The sequence below is a fragment of the Hippoglossus stenolepis genome, chromosome 1 (assembly GCF_022539355.2).
Source record: "Hippoglossus stenolepis isolate QCI-W04-F060 chromosome 1, HSTE1.2, whole genome shotgun sequence".
NCBI classification, from domain to species: Eukaryota; Metazoa; Chordata; class Actinopteri; order Pleuronectiformes; family Pleuronectidae; genus Hippoglossus; species Hippoglossus stenolepis.
The window spans coordinates 5,056,189-5,075,714 of record NC_061483.1 but is presented as its reverse complement, the minus strand read 5'-3'; the positions used below and the strand labels follow the sequence as shown (position 1 = coordinate 5,075,714).

Sequence of the window (19,526 nt, the reverse complement as noted above, 5' to 3'; positions counted from 1 at the left end):
ACGTGGCCAATAAATAGGGAAAGAAAATGTGACTAAATACAGCTTTATTTGAAGGTCCATCATGGCTGAAGCATCACGTTTGAATAAATAAATAGAGCTTTGTTATATAAGTCAAGTTTTACGTCTCCCCAAAAGGGACAAATCAGATGCACTCGAACGTCTCCTACCTGTGTTTCCTTTAAGATGGAGAGCTCACGTAGCCGATGATCCTGCTTCACCAATCGTCCGTCCATCTCTCTGAGCCGCTGCGTCTCTTCATTAGGCTGAGCCGAAGCACAGCTGGTGGCGCCACCACCACCGCCACCACCGCCGCCGCCGCCGCCGCCTGCAGCTCCTCTGAGCCCACCAGAGGAAGATAGCGATGCTGCAGCTCCTCTGAGCCCACCAGAGGAAGATAGCGATGCTGCAGCTCCTTGATCCTCAGAAGAAACAGAAGGTCCATTTGCCCACAGGGATTTGGGCGTGCTGCCATTGAGGCTCAGGCCACGCAGGAACTCAGCCATGTACCACATGTGCATCTGCGTGAACTCCTGCATGTGCTGAGCCAGGTCATGGCGCTGCATCTGCAGAGGCAAACAGATTTTCTTTGTGACATCTAGTTTGCAGCGACTGACTTCTCAACAATTTCTCGTGTGTAGGAGATTTGTAAAACAAGAAACTTAGAATTTGATCACCTACCCTTTCCTTACATCCAAAGGTGCTAAAGTTACAGGTGATGGGTGCCTTTGGGCAATCTGTGTCACAATGAGATTCAATCTGCAAACAGAACATCGTCAGTTTAGTTTCACAAGTTTATTTATTGAACTCAGGTTTTGTAGATGTAGTTCAGGATATCGGTTATTACTGTGTAGTAATTTCCTACAAAACTCTAACACAAAAACTCTTTAAACATCAGTGTTTGCACTTGGTATTGCAGAAGCATTGGGTGCCATCAGTGACGTGCACGGTGATTGTGTTTAGAATGGTTCCCTGTCATTTAAATGAAAGAGAAGTTCTAATGGTAAACAATTCACTGCTTCTCACTAGAACTGATCAACCAGATCCCTTTTTTCATGGCCGACATTGTTGCACTCACCTGGTCTCTGATGAGATCCATCTCACAGTACTGACAGTTCACGTTAGCAAAGGGACACTGCTGCTCGTGAAGCTGATGGGAGCAACAAAAAAACATAACGTGAGAAGTGAAATCCTCAGATACACAATGCGACTACTGCTATGAGAACTATAATGGGAAGAAGAAGCAGGAGGGGAAATTGAGTAAGTGAGTGAACAGTACCTCGCTCTCCTCATAGACGAAGCATGCCACACAATCCGGGCACGACACAGGTCTCCTTTGGCACTCAACGGTTGTGTGCTCCTCTAAGTGGCTCTTTCTCACAAACTGCTGGCACTGTGGACAAGTCGCAGTCGCAAACTGACACTGCGCCAAATGATTCTGGAAAGAAAACGATATATTGAAACAATGCAGTTAATAATACTCTATAGCCGGGGGGGGGGCAGTAGCCGCTCATATATAACACTTTTGTTGTCTACACCAGAGAAAGATGAAGATCCTGCACTGACAGTCTCTCTGCAGTCTTTTTGAAATCAGTTTCCATACGGATGATTGTCACTCCGTAAAATTCTCACCTCCAAATGTCGAAGCTCCATTTCATCATCACAACCGGAGTTTGGACAGCGAACCGTTAGTGATAGAATCTCTCGTTTGGCAAAGTTATCAGGAAACAGCTGATCTTCTGTCAGCATTTCGTTGTCCACGGGGCATCTCTGTCCTGTGTCACTGTTTTAGCAAGAAGAGGAGTCATTTAGGCTGAGCAGGGAGAGCATCAGGTTCTGCACAGTGATTTATATTTGAGTATATTTGAAAGCTAGTGTCAGTGAAAGTATTATCATTTATCACTTTCTCACACATTGTCTGTTACTCTAAAGAATTAACAACTCTTCAAGAGTGATCCATGAAGTTGGTGTTTACAAAGGCCTCATAATTCTGGGTCTGTCTTCGGTTTTATTTTTGAAAGAATCACAATAGCATACCGAATGGATTTCTCAATGCAGTTCTTGCAGAAACGGTGACCGCAGGGTGTTTGAACAGCATTCCTAAGAGCCATGAGGCAGATGGGACACTCATATTTACTCTCCAGGGGCGGGTCAAACTCCACGTCGTAGCCCTGGAGGGGCACATCAGCCTGAAGACTGGCGGAGTTGCTGAGGATGAGGGTGCCAGACGTCTCTGATGGGCTGAGAAGGGATTCTCGCTCTCTTTCCAGCATCGCCAAGGCACAACTAGACAGCTCTCCACCAACAGCTCCATCGAAGCTATCCTCCTCCAGACTCCCCTTGTTGACATCATAGCAAGCCATCTGTGGAGAGTGCAACAAAAATGTGCATTTTTTTCAATAACTGAAGTAGGGCAGCCAAGTTCTGTAACAACACATAATCCAGAGACTCCTTAACCCCTGAAACACGAGAGGTGCTATGACTCTCTGACATGATGTTGATACTGTTATGGTACATAGATTTACACCATAGTGCTAATAGCATTTCTAAAGAATGCTTTACAGCTGCAACTAAAAAGTATGTTTGTTTGCTTGAAATTTTGCTAATCAAACTTTAATTTATTTACTGTTTTGTCCAGCCCCCACACACACTTAGTTTACTATCACATGAGACAAATAAATATGGAAGATTCCTCAGAATTGAGAACCAGACATTCACATATGTAAACTTTGTAATACCTTAGAGTGGCCTTATCGAGAAGATAAAGCCCTTGAAGGAAAGCTTTGTATAACTTTTCAAGGCCAGCAGAAGCCATGTGACTGTTGAGCCTTGAAATTGAATTTAATAATCTTCCCCTGCACATGGTGACTCATTAAATGAAGTAATGTCAACACAGTTAAAGAAGCATATCTGTAGTTGTGCCCTTCAGACCATCTACAAAGGTTCTGTGGTCGGACTAGCACACAGGATCCTCAATGACCCCTCACACATTATGTTCTCTGAATTTGACAGTTTACCTTCAGGCAGACGTAACAGAGCCTATAAGTGTAAAAACAACCACCTCAAGCTCTCGTTCATCCCAACGTCCATCACACTACTCGATATGGAAACATGTTGATTCGGCCATGTATCTTTAGAACCTTTTGCACTTTGCCTGACACATTTTACTCTCTGGGTTTCAGATTTTAATGCCAGTTTTAGTTTATCATCTTTTATGCGTTACATCCTTTTAGTGTTTTATCATTTTAAGTGTTTTTAAGGGCAGGTGCAATATTCAACCCACTTTTATTCTGCATTATTATTGGATGATCAGTGACTATGATTGCAACAGGACTGCCTGACACGCAATGCACCAACTCACATTATTCTACCATTACTGACAATAACTCTTATGTTTAAATACTTAAAAACAGTTTATTGGATTAAATGTGTTAAATACAGTTATTTTGCTGATGCTGGGACAGGATCCCTCACGTGGCTCTCTGAGGTCTCTACGTCATTTCCCCCTGTCAAATAGGTCTTTTTTTAAAAAACCTCTTGTTCAGGGTTAAGAACAGATGATGTCACACCTTGTTAAGTCCCTACGAGACAAATTGGGATTTGTAAATATGGGCTATACAAATCAAATGTGATTGATTGATTATTATTCTGGGTGTTACACGTTATAGGACATACATGTACTGTTTTCTGTTCTGCAGCTGCTGTAGCACTTTGGCACAAGACACGTTTCCCCCATGGAGACAACAAAGTACATTTAATCTGCGTTTAACTCTGTTCTCCAGTGATTTCAGATTTTAAAAACCCCCAGACAGAGGAGCGACGGTGTCAGTGAAGGTGGTCACTTGATGAGCAGCCATGCCCCAGGATGCGGAACTGTAACTTCACTGGTGAAATACGAGGTTAAAGGAAACACTCCGACAGACAAAACACAAACAAACACGAGCGACAGGATTGAAACTAACAAAAGGGCAACGATCCAAATCAATATTCTTAGAAACAAACGCACCTTTGACGTCAGGAAACTCCTCTGACTTTTCGTTTTCAGCTGAATTTCCTGTTTTTTTTTTTTCTTCTTCTTCTTCTTTCTCCCCCAAACGTCATCGAGGAAACTTGCAAGTTGACTCGTTCTCTCTCCCGAGCAGCGCCCCCGTGCGTCCGGGAGGGCCGGCGCTTACAAGAAGGGCCACCGAAGACAGAAAGATGGCGGACCTCGGGAAAATCTGTCCCGAGTCTTCGCCCCGTCGCGACAGCTGTCCGAGGAGAGCGTCGTGCCGGGGGAGGCTCCTCGTCCTCCTCTGCCTGCTGGTAGTGGACTCCGGCGGAGCCACGACGCACTGGGTCGTCACGGAGGACGGGAAGATCCAACAGCAGGTAAACAGCTTAGCTAGCTTAGCTCACTGCCCCCCCCCTCCCCTCCCCTGCTAGCGCTTACGTTAGGCGGAGGCTAGCCTGTGTGGCTAACTGTTTTGTTAGCATCAATACAACGAGCTTTGGTTTTTATCTCATTTGCTATTTATTTTATTGAATTGTTGTATTTAAAGCCAACGATAGTCTACCAATGGCGTCAGTGTTATTTCAAGAGTACGTGGGAAATTAGCCTAAATCCCCTCAAATCGGACGTTCATGGTGTTTGAGGTCAATATGACCAGGACATCCCAGGGCCCATGGTCAAAGTCCGCTGACGATACATTATCATAAAGTATATCCCAGATTGTGTTGATGTCAGTCGGCATCAGCTGTCAGTAAAGCTGCCTCCTTCATGTCAGAGGTGCAGACAAGTGACAGCGCCGATGTGACAGGTCGTGGATCAGCTGAGTTCGCTCACCTGCAAGTCAGAGACGGGGTTTTTCTAACCTGTGTTCAGCAGCAGCAGCAGCACTTGGATAAACAGTCACGTCGTTCGGCTCCTCCACTGGCCTGGGATCTGTTTCGGACTCGGGTCATCGCCAGGATGTCGGTGCCTAACTGAATTTGTGTTTTATTTTTTTCTTGGTTTCAGGTTGACTCGCCTTTGAATCTGAAGCATCCACATGACGTTGTGATCTTCATGAGGCAGGAGACTCGTGTGAACTACCTCAAGAAGCTGGAGGTTTGTTGGTTTCACTTTGACTATCTCCCCCCCCCCCCATGTGACCCAGCTCTCTTGGTTTCATGAAGGTGTGAACAGCACAATTCACATGGAAAGTAATCTTTTCAAATCAGATCTTTCATATTTGTTTTTTAAAAATCAGATACAGAACCCAATTTTTTTTTTTTTTTTAAACAGCCATGTGAACCGTTTCCAAATTCTGTGCAACTTTTACGTCGCCCTACATCAACGGTGGGAGTCGTTCAGCGAAAACAAACGTGGGAGACGGCTGCAGCAGAGGTAGTCAGTCGAGGGACAGTGAGGTTTTAGACCTCAACGTCTGTACAGGCCAAACCTGAGGGGTTGTATCGTATCGTAACCGGTCCGTGTTTTTATTCATATCAAGAGAAAAATGTAACCGTAAACACTCACATCTGTGGCCTTCAGGATTATCTCCGACTTCTTCTTCTTCTTTCTCTTTCTCTTTGTTTACTTCTGTACACAGCGTGCTGCGTGGGATGTCTTGTTATTCTTCTGCGCATGTGGGTCACATCAGGGCCATGACCAGTTCACATTGTAGTCTGATCCAGGCCCCATTTTAAAAGATAATGTGACCTGCTACATAAAAGAATCAGATGTAGAATCAAAATAGAATTGAGCACTAAGCCTTGCAGTATGAACTTAGTATTTGTCTGTGTCATGTGCAAGGATGTGTAGTTTCTGTCTGGTTGTTCAGGTCGACCTCACCAACTCTAGAGATTTGCCTTTTACATTTTCTGTCAACTGCCCATTTCTTGTCCACACACTGACTGATCATCCTTGATTTATTGCTGAGCAGAAGCAGCTTGTGGCACAGAAAATTCACATTGAGGAGAATGAGGACAGAGACACAGGGCTGGAGCAGAGACACTACAAAGAAGATGCTGACTGCGTCATGGCTAAGGTTCCCCTGGGAGACCTGGACCTGTACGATGGAACTTATATCTCATTGGAGAGCAAAGACATCAGGTATGTTCCTCTCAATAAAGCAACATTATTATTCTCACCTCTACAGTGTTTTTGTGATGTGGAGCTATTGAATGTCTAGTGTTTTTAATGATCTTGTCATCTGTAAACAATTCTCTCGTCCCTGCAGTCCTGAAGACTATGTGGATCCGCGGTCAGCTCTGCCTCCAGATCTAGAAAAGCCTGACTGCGCAAAAGTGTTTGAACTACCTTATAGTATCCATGCTTTCCAGCATCTCAGGGTGAGTGGAGGTCAAACTTGTCAATATAAGATAGAACTGACTCACATAAGCATCACACAGTGAATTTTTGTTAGAACTAATATGCCAAAGTACTCCTCTGTTTTTTTTTTTAAGCGGGGGAAGCACCTGAGATGCTGTTACATCTCCAGTGGAAGGTTAAATAGGATTTTGCTCAGGTTTTTCTCATGCAAACATCCAATTGGGAATGTAATTTACTCTTAGTTTGGTTAAACATGCTTTTTTCACCGCAACACTTTGTTTACAGTTTCAATGCAAGATTGTTTAAGGGGTATAAGAACAGACACAAACAGAGGATAATGAAATACAACCAGAATATGGGCTCGCAGTTGAAGTAGTCATTGGCAGATTTGGGATGAAGTATGCATACAAGTGATTTTTCATATTTCAGTTCAACATCAGTTCTTTCTGGTTAGTGAAACTTGGACCAGAGCACAGAATATGAGATATTAGGTAGATATTTTATGGCAAATATATAAATAGTGATGCTAATTAAGTTCCTAAGTCAAGAAGGCTCAGCCAACTTTATCAAACAAAATGCAGTGTTGATTGTTTTAGTATTGACGCTAAGATCGTAACGTGAAATTCAATCTAAAGAGCGAGAGTGGAGGCAGCTGCATGTCAATAGATTAGAGCACAGTCATCCAGTACTTTAAAAAAAAAAGAAGCCATTTCAACCCTCCCTTTGTCACAGCTCAGAGCAGAGCTCCAGACTAACTTTCCACTGTTGGCACTATCACTGGCAACCTTTGTACCAAACACATGATTTGTTCACACCCTTTTTCACTATGGTGTTAAGGATGGGTTTGTACGTTGTTTGATATCACATCTATAAACCAAGTATGAAACATGTTGTTGGCATAAGTTGGATTTACTTTCTGCCAGTTTTTCTTAACCTGTGTGATGTTGGATTTGAAACTTGTGCAGCAGAGTTTCTCTTTCACTGTGTTATTGGCAGTGTTGAACCTGATGACTGTTTCATTTGCCGTACTCTAATCTAACCACTGAAAGTAAGTGGGTAGGGGCCCTGTGATTCATATGAAGCTTCTGTTTCTGCAGGTTTTCTGTTTCTTACTGTGGTTGTACATCTACAAAGTTACTGTTGATCCAGGACAAACATGTTTAGAGTTGCCAACAATGGTCAAACCTCATTGCCTAGAATATACACACACAGCATAACATTCCCGTTGTGCCACAACCACTTCAGTACTGCATTAGTACTTTTTCTTCTTCACTGGCTCAAACTGTCTCCCTGTCTGCACTATCATCATCAGTTAGTTGAGACCTCTCATCGGCTCCCCCTCTTCTTATTTTGTTTTCTAAAACCATCATCTTTAGAACCATCATCTTCATTTGTAGATACATTTCAAGTGTGTTCTTGGAAAGTTGATATGCTGTTCATCTAGTTGTAAAATACCTACATTTTTTTTTTTTTATGCTTAACTTCCCATGGAAAGTTTCCAGAAAGTTTCCGGAAAGTTTCTGGAAATGTTCCGCCCCTTTGCAACCCTACTGATCACATGTTAAAAGTAAGTGATTGTTTATATTTATCTGTTCCAGGGTGTGCAGGAAAGAGCAAACTTGACCTCCCCACTACTTTCGAAGGAGGACCCCATTTTTATTGCACTGTCTCATAAGCTGGGCCGCAGTGTGGATGAGGTGGGCCACCGCATCCACCAAGGTTTACTGAGGGTAAGGTCTGCCAGTACAGCTTTACCTCACAAAGCAACATCTTCTTTGTGGGAAAAATAGTACATACTCAATTCTGTAGCCAGAGGACGAAATATTAGCAACTGTCTGTGACTGCATGTGCGTTTGTACACTTGCAACACATTATTACCACATCGTTGAAGCAAGAAGTCCCAAGTACAAGGCCTAAAAGTTAGGAGTTAGTCCTTTTTGAAGAAGTTTTAAATTAACTGTTTGTGTGCTTGTGTTCATTGCCTGTGTTTTCTAGAATTCCTCATCCTGGGTTTTATACAACATGGCGTCATTTTACTGGCGTATGAAGAACGAGCCTCAGAGAGCAGTGGACTGTGTGGTGCGTGCTCTGCATTTCTCCCCCAGGTACTTTAACGCTGTTCCTAAAATCCACTGCATTGGTAAACTGTGCAGTGTTGTATGAGGTTGCTCACAGGTGTCCACATTCTCATATTCTGTGGGTGTGTGTGTGTGTGTGTGTGTTGTACTTGCAGGCAGCACAAGGATGTAGCCTTGGTCAACATGGCCAACATCCTGCACCGTGCCCATTTCTCAGCAGATGCTGCTATTCTCGCCCATGCTGCCCTCGATCTCACATCAGACCTCTTCACCAGCCACTACACCTTGGGCAACATTTATGCTGTAAGTCAAAGGGACTGCATTCAACTGCTCCAGAGGCTTTTGTATTTAAACCCCACATGTACCAACTGGTTAATCAAATGGTTAACGGCATACTATCACTTTTGTTTTCTGAATTTGTTGAACTAGTCTAAGGCCCAGGCCACACCGCCCACCTCACCTGTGCGTTATGGTCACAGAACATCTTGGTTTTCATTCAGTCTGTACGAGATGTGTGACTAAGGATTGGCTCGAGTCTAGAGTCTTGCACTTCATGCTGGTTTTACATGAGTGACACTTCTCAGCAAATATAGACAGATGTTTGATAGTCACATTAACAATCCATCTATCACGTAGTCGTCATGCACAGGTGAGGTAGGTGGTGTGGCCCAGGCCTAAAAACGTAGTTTAAAACTTTTTTTTTATTCAACAAAGTGTGTCCTGAAACTAAATAACAGGAAGCTGAGTTTTCATTCTAACTAGTGAGACTGGAGCCCACAGAAAATGGATGTGTACCTAATGTACACAATGATAATGATTTTTGCTCACTATCGCTAAAACACACAAACCAAAATTTAGCTGTCAGCTATTTTTTTTCTCACTGTGTTCTGACAATACAGTGTATTGCCTGCAAAGACTTAAAATAACATATTTCTAAAAGGACTAAATCACCAGCATTTTACAAAACTTATATCTATATTCCCATAGCGTGTTTCATACTCACTGTTCATAATATTTGCTCAGTTTAGTTGTTTTATGACACATTGATTGAATCAAACAAATCTGTGTTTGACCTCTGCCATATCCATGACTCCTCTTCCACTGCTGTCCAACCAGATGCTCGGGGAATACAACCACTCAGTGCTGTGTTACGAGCAGGCACTGCAGGCCCACCCGGGCTTCGAGCAGGCCCTGAGAAGGAAGCATGCTGTGCTCTGTCAGCAGAAGCTGGAGCAGCGACTGGAAGCCCAGCACAGGTAGACAAGCACTGAAACGAAAAACGATCAGCTTACAAGTATAGTGTTTAATCCTTCTAATCCTACATTCTTTTGTCTTTCTTTTCACTCTTCAACATTTAAATATTTACTTCTGTTTAATAGTTCTCTACAATTGAGCTTGTAAGTTTGTGAGCAGGTTTAAGTACCTGACGCTGTCCTCTTTATTTCTGATTGAACAATGAGGATTTGAACCGACAGTGGCTTGCAAGAACAATCTCAGAGTTTCAGTTTGTGATTTCTCTTTTTTTCACAATTTGGAGTAGTCGGTGTGTAAGAAAAAGGAAAGCACCCAGAGCTGGCAGAGAGTCAGTGTTCTGTTCATGAATGCAGTGGATCTATTTGCAGATACCCTGCATTGTATTTCTGCCAACAGCCCTGTATTTCCTGTCCTCATTTTCCTATATTTATAGGTCCCTGCAGCGAACGCTGAATGAGCTGAAGGAGTACCAGAAGCAGCACGACCACTACCTTCGCCAGCAGGAGGCACTGGACAAACACAAGCTGCTGCAGGAAGAGCAGATCCTGCGCAACATTATCCACGAGACCCAGATGGCCAAGGAAGCCCAACTTGGTAATATGCCACACACGGCAATGACACCAGGGCATGATAGAGCTGAGAGCAGGTGTACAAGAAGTGTACTTTTTTTTTCCGGATATAGTATTTTATATTTTCAATATATTAAATTCCAATAGACGAAGAAAAGTTAGTTGAACAAGAAAGAACATGTTGGCTTTTGCTGGGTGTGATTTAGCATTTTCTTTTCTAAACAAAATTGTATTTATAAATAATTATAAAAAAAGTGAGAAAAAAAATGATAAATATCAATTTTAAGAAAGGTAATGACTCAAGATAAATGTGATTTTATGGAAAAGAGAAGCATAATTTTACTTGAAAAGATGTGTTGTCACTTTACCGTAGCTCTAATCGTCATGCTCATCAGTTCATACACATCCTCCTTTTGATTGTGAAGCATGAAACAGCACCTGAGCATTGTGTGTCATGTGCTCTAGGGAACCATCAGATGTGTCAGCTGGGTCAGCAGCAGCGCAGCCTCTACTGTCCCTTTGACCTGCCTGTGCGCTATCACCGGGGGGATCTGTTTGAAAACGTCCACTATGTCCAGGTGAGTCTGTCAAATATGAAAAACTACGACAGTAATTAGCTTTCAGTGGATATTTATAAAATTAAAAGAAAAACTAAGCTTCTCCTGTTTTCGCTCTTTGTTCTCAGTTTGGAGAGGAGGTGTCAGTGGCATCCAGCGTCGCGCTCGTGTCAGAGCGGAACTCAAATCAGACAGCAGCCAGTCCGCAGCTTCATCCCTCTGTCTCCGGAGACCAAGATCCTGCCGCTGCTCTGTGGGGCAGCCGCCAGGATTACACACAGGTAAGATGAGAGCTGCATGCAAATGCAGAGTCCACCATCATATCGATGATAACAATGCAATGCAAATGAACACTCAACAAAATTCAGAGACCATATTGTTCAAACAAGGTAATTTGACTCTTAAGTAGCTGTGCCATCACATTTAGTCTTGCAGATAAATGTGAGGGGAGTCCAAAAAAGTTTATAGAAAAAGTGAAAGCCTTTGCAAACATTAGATGGGTTGAAATTGCAATAAGACAAACACAAGTCCCTGCAGAATAATTGGTATTTCTTAAATTTTTGTGTGGTTTGCTCTTTTTGTGTACTCTTGATAATGCTGAAAATAGACCATGGACAGCAAGAATTGCTAAACTGTATTTGCCTTAGGACATTCAGAGGATGTTGTGGCCTCAGAGGACTGACTGTGCTCATGAGTACCCAAGTGTTCCCCCCGCTCACCTGCTCCCGACCTTTTTCCTTCCACCTGAAACTCAGGCCCTCAGGTCAGTGCACATTACTGAATTTGGATATTTTGTGGGTAACATGTAGGAGCATAGCTTCATTCCACTTACGTTTGAAGTTCCTCAGAGGCCCTGTTAGTACCTGGTGTTAAAGGTCGTGCTTATGTTGAATTTTAGGGGAATGTATTGACAGATATGTGTGTTAAGAACTGTCCACTTCTGTTTGGATCACCCAAAATGCATTTTGATGCCAGATGTGAACAGGGCCAGAGTCATAAAATAGAAGCACCTATCAAAGCAAAGGATAAATGAGCAAATGGCAAGTTTGTGTCAAAACTTACTATGTTTAATTGTGCATATTCAGCCCAGTGGCATCACTTCTCTATGGGAAGAGCAGTCCTCCTCAGACTGTAGCTCTGCCGGACTGTGGTCCCATCCCTCAACCATATCCCGCCCTCCTGCCAGCCTCACTAGACTGGCCGCTAGAAGAGAAGGAGCTGCCAGATCCCTTTGCCTCCCAGGTATCTGTCTGGGTGTGTGTGTGGTTTGAATAGGAAAATGAGTGAGATAGATGCACACCATGTGCACAAAGTTTTATTGTTCCTTTACTTTGTATCTCTGTGTAATTTACTGGTGTGGATTAGTTTGGAAAGATATGTGTTTCCCCTCTTACATTTTCTAAAACATATAATTCAGAATTTCTATAAATATGTTGATAATACAAGCTGTGTTTTTTCTTGGTGTTTGGAGCAAGCAGCCAAAGTTATTAAACATAAGTCTGCAAAAGTATGTCATTTTGAAGTTGGAAATGTGTAGGAACCCTGTGTGTGTTTACAGATTCTGCAGTTACGCAGTGGAGGATGGACACTGGAGCAGATTGGCTCCAAAGTAGCTGAAGTAATGAAGCAGGTGAGAGATCCTCTGTTCTCGTAGCACAATAATGTTAATCTCGCCACAAAGTAAAATAACTCAAGAGTCTGAATCCGAAGAAAGTAGCACAACTATTGAATGGGACTTTACACTTTATTACTAACTCAATCGTGAATCACTCCAACCACTCTGCTCCCAGTTCAAACCAGCTTCAGTCGCTAACAGAAGTTTGTTTGTATATGTATAGGCCACTATACCCCGCTGGCAGGTCCACAATGAGGCAGCTCTTTTCTGGCGGGCTAAAGGCAATGGCAGCCGAGCCCTCCAGTGCCTGCGCCAAGTCTTGAGCTCAGCTCCGCCTTCCCACCGCCACTTGCCCCTCACCAACGCTGCTAACCTGCTGCTACACCACGGCTTGACCACCCACGCACAAACACTACTGGAGCAAGCATTGGCACTTAATCAATCAGAGGTAAATGCACACTGGGAAATAACCTGCTGGGTTTTACCGTCTTGGAGTTGCTCACATATACTGTATTACCTGCACTTTACACTTTACTCACACGTGAGCTGCTCTTTGTGGTAAACAACAATATCATGTCACAGTCGTGTACCAGTATTGATAAAATCCCAACATGATCATAGTAGTTATCAGATTCGTCATGATCTTGCTGTATGTGCACCTATAAACAGATTTGAACTCATCAGAATTATATTGAAACAGAAATCTGAATATTGAGCTTTTTGTTTCACTGTGCATGGTTATGCAAAGATACTCTGGCCTGTGTTTGACGTGTGTCTTTGCCCACAGTCACTACCAGCTATACTATACGGAACAAAAGATTCAATTGAATGCTGTGTCATGCAGGAATGTTGCCGACTTCTTGTATTGGCCACACATTCTTTGTCAATTCAAATTGTCCAGGATGAAGTTATATTGTGTCAAAAAAGCACTCATCATCTCATGGTGATTTCAAGAAAATGAATTTACTGCTTTAGTGGACCGCAGATTGTTCACAACCCTACAGAGTACCTGAGGAAGAGGTGTTGAGTCAGCATGGACTAAAATAGATAAGGAACATTTCCAAAACCTTGTTAAATCAAGCCTTTCAGAAAACATGCCCTCTTAGAGGTAGAAGCTAATGACATGGCCATATGTGTATACATGGAGGATGTAAATATAACATCCACTAACCACAGGTGGAGAATAAATGTAAGAACTGAAGAGTCATTTATACGACTCAACCTAACTCAATCTCCATAAACTTAAAACTTTCTTGCAGTTTTTGGAAAATATGCAGATCTCTTGTTTTGGCCATATGTCTGTTCACAAAGTGTCAGTTTTCGGGTGTGTTTCCCATCAGCTAATGTTCCTTTTTTGTTTTGTTTTCCTCAGCCTCACACTCTGCTCAGCCTGGTGAGCGTGCACTTGGCCCAGGGCAATGTGACAGGTGCTCTGGCCTTGTTCCGCCACACTCTGGTGACGGCCCTTTCCTCCTCCTCTTCCTTCTCATCCTTAGCTGGCTGTGAGCAGTGTCGCACCAGCCTACCGCTGCTGCGCTGTCTGCAGTTTTACCCCTTCCTTTACAATCTCTCACACCGGCAGTCCTGCCCACGTGAGTAACTCACACACACACATGACACTTTTCCAAATCTCTTACATTTAAGGGATTTTTTTTTCTAGATTGAATACTTTTAAAGGTGCATTCCTTGATTTTTGTGTACTGGGGAGTTTTTAAAGAGAGCTTTGCATGGTAAGACCTGGAGTCTGACCAATTAAGTCATTATGAAGCTTTCATAGAAGCTCCTGCAGTACCTATGTTTACCGATTATAAATACATAATTTTAAGGAATAGATACTACTGAAAATATTTGCATTTATTTGTATATAGTATGTAAAACAATATTTATTTTTGATTCAAGGTCGATATATTTGTATATATAAAGTCTAATGAGTGCAAAAGTGTTTGAAGAATTTTTTGCATCATTGTTTGTTACTCGTCTTTTCATAAATACCTGAGCTTTGCATTAGAAAGATGTACACATCCTAGAAACAAATCACTGACCTACATTGCTCACAGGACACATAAAAGATGTTGTGTGTTCTGAATATTGAAATATTTAAAGATATCCATATGGGTGAAAACATTTTTAAGTGCGATTTATCCACTTTAGCAGAACCAGACAATTTGTTTTTGTATTTATATTTATATTTTGTCCATATATATATATATATATATTTATTTATTTATTTATTTATAGTTTGTTTTGTTTGGGTCTAACTCTTCCAGTTTGGTAGATCGAACTGAAAATTAGCGATGGACTCCAAACACACTCGCTCTGGGCCCAACACTCAGAACTATGTTGTCCCTCGAAGCTGCGAGAAACAAGTAGTATGTTCTGATGTGAACAGAGGCTGCATCTGCTTCTTTATTCATATCAGTGGGAGTGAAGAGAAAAGTGCTTTGAAGTGGAGAAATTTTGCCACTCAATAATTTAAGCTGCAGAAAATAGCTGATGCCAAATATAGAAGGGTCTATATTTTATTCTCCAAAGCTAAATATTGCTCCCACAAAGCACGCCGGGTACATGAGGTCACAAAAGCGATCATAAAACACACACCCACGCCCAAATTTGTATAGTGGCTGCAGGTCCTCCCACATGTTTGATCCTTTTAGCAGTATTGCTGGTTGTGGGAAAAAAAACAAAATATCAAACATAGATCTTAATCTTGGTTTGACGTAAACACCTGAGAACTGGCTCCTTGTGGCTTCTTGTGTTTCCTCGATCCTTTAAAATGAACACATAGGAAGAGCCAACATTATGAGACAGGCCAATAAAAAGCAGTAATCCACAAGAACTCCACAGCTCGGCACAATAACAGTAAAAAAATATTGTGGACCAGCTAACAAACAATTTCAAAAGCCTATCAATGCAACAACGAGCCGTTTACAGCTGCTACAATAAGACCATTCTTACGATGCTGCAGTGTCACGAGGTGTAATCCATGGCAGAGCATGTTAGCATCATTTTTATTATCCAAAAGAATCAACACTTGAACAAAAGCTGCACTCAACCCGGCATAAGAACATCTTCATAAATAATATAATAAATAATAAATACTGTACATACAACTCTTTTTGTGGCTACTAATGAAGCGCGGAGATCTAGTGTTTTCCTCACAACTCTCATGTTGAGAAGTTTAAAAACTTGTTTTCCAGAATGATTTTAGACCGTGAATGAAATCAGCAATGTAGAGACAAAGAAAAATTTGTCTCTATAAATTTCCAAACTGCCTCAGTAACTTCTCTGTTGTAACATGACTTGTTACATAATTCAACACACATGAGTGGGAGTCTCAGAATATTAACTTTGTTCCAGATTTACAAATGTACTTATGTGCATCACTATAATTTCTATGAATGCACAGAGAAGTGTTTGGGAATAAATTTAACATTTGTGTTTTTCACACAATTGTCTGTTTTTGTGTAATATGCGATCTCTACTGTCTTGGAGAGATTTGGAGTAATAGTGTTTCCTTTCCGACTTGTGTTGCTCCAGAGGGCGCTGCCTGCATGGTTGAGGAGGAACTTGGGATACAGCTGGAGGAATGGGAGGAAGAGAAGCAGGACGCTCCGGCCATTTCTGCAATGGAGGACTCCTTACTCTTTGAGAGTAAGAATATGATGATGATGATGTAATATCAAACATGCAAGAAAAGTTTGCAGCTGTAAAGAGTGTTTGGTCCAATGAAGTCGTTAAGAAGTGGATCTTTATTTCCCCATGTGGCACAAATTTGCGTTTCTCTGCATAGATTTCACACCACTGACATACATGATGCCAATTTCATATTTGGGCAACACTGCGGTTTAATCAAGTTTATTTCCTCAAAGTATTGTTTTGTTTTTTTATAAGTTGACTCAATTTGCTGCCTGGAAAAACAAAGTTTCTGTCCTGCTCAGTTTGATGAATTTCCCTGTTCCTCGACACCACTCTAACTAAATTCCCTTTTTCATACGACCCCTCCAGAGGTTATCCTGGACAGTAACGGCTCAGGTGAAACAGCTGGACAGCTCCGGACTTCTCCTTCTGTCCCAGGAGCGAATAAAATGGCGACCCCGTTTGGAGGCGGCGCAGTGGAAGGCGAGGAGGAGTGGCAGCTGAAGGAGGACCTGATGGGAGCGTTTGAGGGAGCGCTGGATGTCGGCGGCAAACGAGGGGACCTGCGAGGTATCCGGGTGCTAAAGAATGACCGTGTCATGGGTACCCGGGCCGGTGGTGGGCCCTGCTTTGGGAACTGTGAAGACGACGAGGGAGCAGAGTGGGTGAGTGTGGCGGAGTTTGACTCATTATCACCAGACTCCCTGTAGATATGAGTGTGACTGATTTGAAGTGTGTATAGCTGATTGTTTTGCTGTTGTTCCTCAGATCACGTTCCAGGTGAAGCGGGTCAGGAAGGCTAAGGTTGATGGGACAGAGGGTGTTTCCGGCTCTGATGACAGCCAGAACATGGAGTCTCTGCCTGGAGGACACTCTGTCCTGGAGATCAGCGGGCCAACTATACCATCGCCCGGCCCTTCAGGTGCCGCATACACCTCCATTTTATACACATCAAGCATCAAGGGGCTGGACTTCACCCAACTAAAGAGAGAAGCCTTTGTGGTTTTGTGTGTTGTGCAGGTCGATGGAGGGACTACACAAGTCTTGGCTGGCCGGGACCAGAGGAGTGCCAGCGGACACGCAGGGTAGACCTCACCACTGTAGCTAGCACCTGGTTGGCTGTTTCCGCCAAGAACATTGAGTAAGACCCTTGTTTCTCATTATCACTTTGAATTCAGTAGATGCTGAAATATTGACCATAGTAGATGAGATTCCGTAGAAATATCCACACATATTTGATTTCTCTTAGGCAGTCTTGCATATCACAACTAAACCTCCCTCCCTTGAGCAGTGGGTCCCTAGTTCAACTCCCTGCCCGACTTTTAACTGCATGTCATCCCCCCTCATTCTGTCTCTCTCTCGCTCTCTCTGTTTCCTGTCTCTCCCCACTGTCCCTATTTAATATATAAAAAAATGTATTTATCTTTATTTCTTTTCAGCATCACAGAACACATAGACTTCGCCACTCCGCTCCAGGAGCCAGCAGCTGAACCTTTATGCAACGCTAACCTCGCCGCCAGCATGCACACCCTCGACCACCTGGTGGGGGTGGCCAATCGAGCCGCCATACACTACACCGGGGAAAGTCAACTGCGTGAGGTATAGTGAGGCAGACGCCATAATGTGAACTAACAATGTACAGGAGGAAAACAGAGCTTCAACTGGATTCCACAGAAAATAATCAGTGCTGCACCACTCCTGAGTCTCACCCGTGTCTTCTTGTCCTCGTCCACAGGTCCTGCAGAACCTCGGCAAAGATAAGTTCTCCCCTCAGTCCTTTGAGCAGGTGGGAACACGTATCGCTAAAGTGCTGGAGAAGGTGAGGCCTCTCTGGCAGATCCAGTTTGCTAGAAACATCTACTTTAAAATCCTTTTATGTTTGTACAACAGCAAAGAATGTTCATTAAATGTTATTAAATTAGCAGTATGTGACTTTAAATTGTACCTGTAATCCCTGAAACTGCAGAACCAGACATCATGGGTTTTATCCAGCATGGCTGCTCTGTACTGGAGGGTGAAAGGTCAAGGCAAGAGAGCTATCGACTGTCTACGTCAGGCTCTCCACTACGCCCCCCATCACATGAAGGCAAGTTACACATCAGCTGTTCCAAAACACTTACAACCTACATAGTACTCACACGGAATAAAGTGTTGTTTTAAACATGAAAGATAATTTGTATTCTCTCTTCTTTCCTCCTGAATTCCAAACAAGGATGTGCCCCTCATCAGCTTGGCCAACATCTTCCAGAACGCTCGGCTGTGGGACGACGCCCTGACGGTCGCCCGTATGGCCGTAGAAATCGCCCCACACTTTGTTGTGAACCACTTCACCCTCGCCAACGTCTATATAGCGATGGTAAGGGTTTAGTATTTGGTCCTCATATGTTTGCTTGTAGTGAAGTTAACCCTGTGCTACAGCAGAAAGTCAAAGCATTGATCAAGCAGTAGTCCCGGGTCGTCTTGATGACGTGGTTGTGTTTCCTCACCGCAGGAGGAGTTTGAGAAAGCCATGCGCTGGTACGAGTCCACTCTGAAGCTGCAGCCGGAGTTCGCCCCCGCCAAAGATCGACTTAGAACCATCCAGTGTTACCTGCTCACCAAGAGGGAACGACGTCAGCCCTAAACCCCGATTCCAGTCTGATACCAGTACCCTGCGCTCATACACTACCAGATACAGAACACACACACACACACACACTTATCTGAAGACCACAGATAACTTACTCTAATAAAAATGTAAGAAACTTAAATGTGGTTAAAGGTGAGGTTTCAAGATTCATATCCTGACATATATGGCTTCTTCTCTTTTGAGATCTATCCTCAGAAAGAAGTAGGTCTGAAATGTCACAGAGAACAACTGTAGATAATTTTACCCTCAACATATTTCAAATAGTTCTTGTTCTCAAATCAAGTTAAGACTCAAACTCCTTCAAGGCTCCAAATTTACAGTTAATTCTGCAATAATTTGAGCTCAATCTGTTCTAATTTGAAGATTAAATCTCACTGTCGTCTTCTCGAAGACATTTTAGCATCTGAAACAAAGGGAAATATTGTTTTTTTGTTCTCAAGGAGCAAACATACTACATCCTGGACATGTCATTTTAATTTATAATGTTTAAATTGGGATTTTTTTTTTATTATGGAAAATGATAAACAGTATTCGCTTGAATCTTTTGCTGAGAGGGTAAAGAATGTGCTCCTCAACTCGGAGGTTAAATGAGATGAATTGAATAACCCTCGTTACTTCTGCCTCATAACATGGATGGGAATTCTCCTTTTTTTGCACTTTTTTTTCTATATCATTCCTATTTATATGGGACCTACAAACTGATTTTTGCTCTAAGCTAATTTAAATACAGAAGGAAGAAGAAAATGAAATATGCTATTACATGTGCTTCTTAACTTATGGAAATCATCCGGCAGGAAAAGGATTTGCCATTGACCAGCTATTAAAAAAAAAAAACTAAAGTGGAATCTGTATTAAATGTACAGTATTAAAGGCAACGTGTGGATTTCATCAGTTTA

The 19,526-nt window shown here is 42.6% G+C and overlaps 2 protein-coding genes across 5 annotated transcripts in view; one reads left to right on the top strand and one right to left on the bottom strand.

Annotated features, from left to right (window-relative positions):
- Positions 1 to 5,075, bottom strand: part of traf6 (TNF receptor-associated factor 6) — a 7,691-nt gene extending 2,616 nt beyond the window's left edge. Inside the window, exons 1-7 of one of the 2 annotated variants that reach the window (XM_035155434.2) lie at positions 4,852 to 5,075; positions 2,035 to 2,360; positions 1,630 to 1,780; positions 1,277 to 1,435; positions 1,076 to 1,147; positions 679 to 756; positions 168 to 563 (exon numbers count right to left, since the gene is read on the bottom strand). In XM_035155434.2, the coding sequence (XP_035011325.2) occupies positions 168 to 563; positions 679 to 756; positions 1,076 to 1,147; positions 1,277 to 1,435; positions 1,630 to 1,780; positions 2,035 to 2,360 (1,182 nt within the window). In that variant the 5' untranslated portion in view covers positions 4,852 to 5,075. Of the gene's footprint in view, positions 1 to 167; positions 564 to 678; positions 757 to 1,075; positions 1,148 to 1,276; positions 1,436 to 1,629; positions 1,781 to 2,034; positions 2,361 to 4,003; positions 4,095 to 4,851 lie in introns of those variants that run through there. The other variant, XM_035155425.2, reaches the window with a different exon arrangement.
- On the top strand, positions 4,138 to 19,526 carry ttc17 (tetratricopeptide repeat domain 17). Of its 3 annotated transcripts, none has more exons than XM_035155395.2 (25): positions 4,138 to 4,368; positions 4,997 to 5,086; positions 5,904 to 6,073; positions 6,201 to 6,312; positions 7,891 to 8,022; positions 8,288 to 8,397; positions 8,526 to 8,673; positions 9,487 to 9,626; positions 10,058 to 10,218; positions 10,659 to 10,771; positions 10,879 to 11,031; positions 11,407 to 11,513; positions 11,836 to 11,992; positions 12,309 to 12,380; positions 12,589 to 12,813; positions 13,738 to 13,957; positions 15,903 to 16,016; positions 16,371 to 16,666; positions 16,770 to 16,923; positions 17,022 to 17,142; positions 17,441 to 17,600; positions 17,737 to 17,820; positions 17,968 to 18,087; positions 18,214 to 18,357; positions 18,493 to 19,526. In XM_035155395.2, the coding sequence occupies exons 1-25, from the start codon at positions 4,198 to 4,200 to the stop codon at positions 18,622 to 18,624; spliced, it is 3,606 nt and encodes a 1,201-aa protein (XP_035011286.1). In that variant the 5' UTR covers positions 4,138 to 4,197; the 3' UTR covers positions 18,625 to 19,526. The 3 variants fall into 3 exon arrangements, with proteins under 3 accessions (XP_035011286.1, XP_035011278.1, XP_035011293.1); XM_035155387.2 differs by having other exon boundaries at positions 11,398 to 11,513; XM_035155402.2 differs by lacking the exon at positions 12,589 to 12,813 and having other exon boundaries at positions 11,398 to 11,513.

What these genes read in the sequence shown, in the direction of transcription:
- ttc17 (XM_035155387.2), top strand. Translation starts at nt 4,198, where the DNA reads ATGGCGGACCTCGGGAAAATCTGTCCCGAGTCTTCGCCCCGTCGCGAC. An exon ending in ACGGGAAGATCCAACAGCAG is followed by an intron (nt 4,369 to 4,996) that starts GTAAACAGCTTA and finishes TCTTGGTTTCAG; the next exon opens with GTTGACTCGCCTTTGAATCT. An exon ending in GCCGCCAGGATTACACACAG is followed by an intron (nt 11,032 to 11,397) that starts GTAAGATGAGAG and finishes TATTTGCCTTAG; the next exon opens with GACATTCAGAGGATGTTGTG.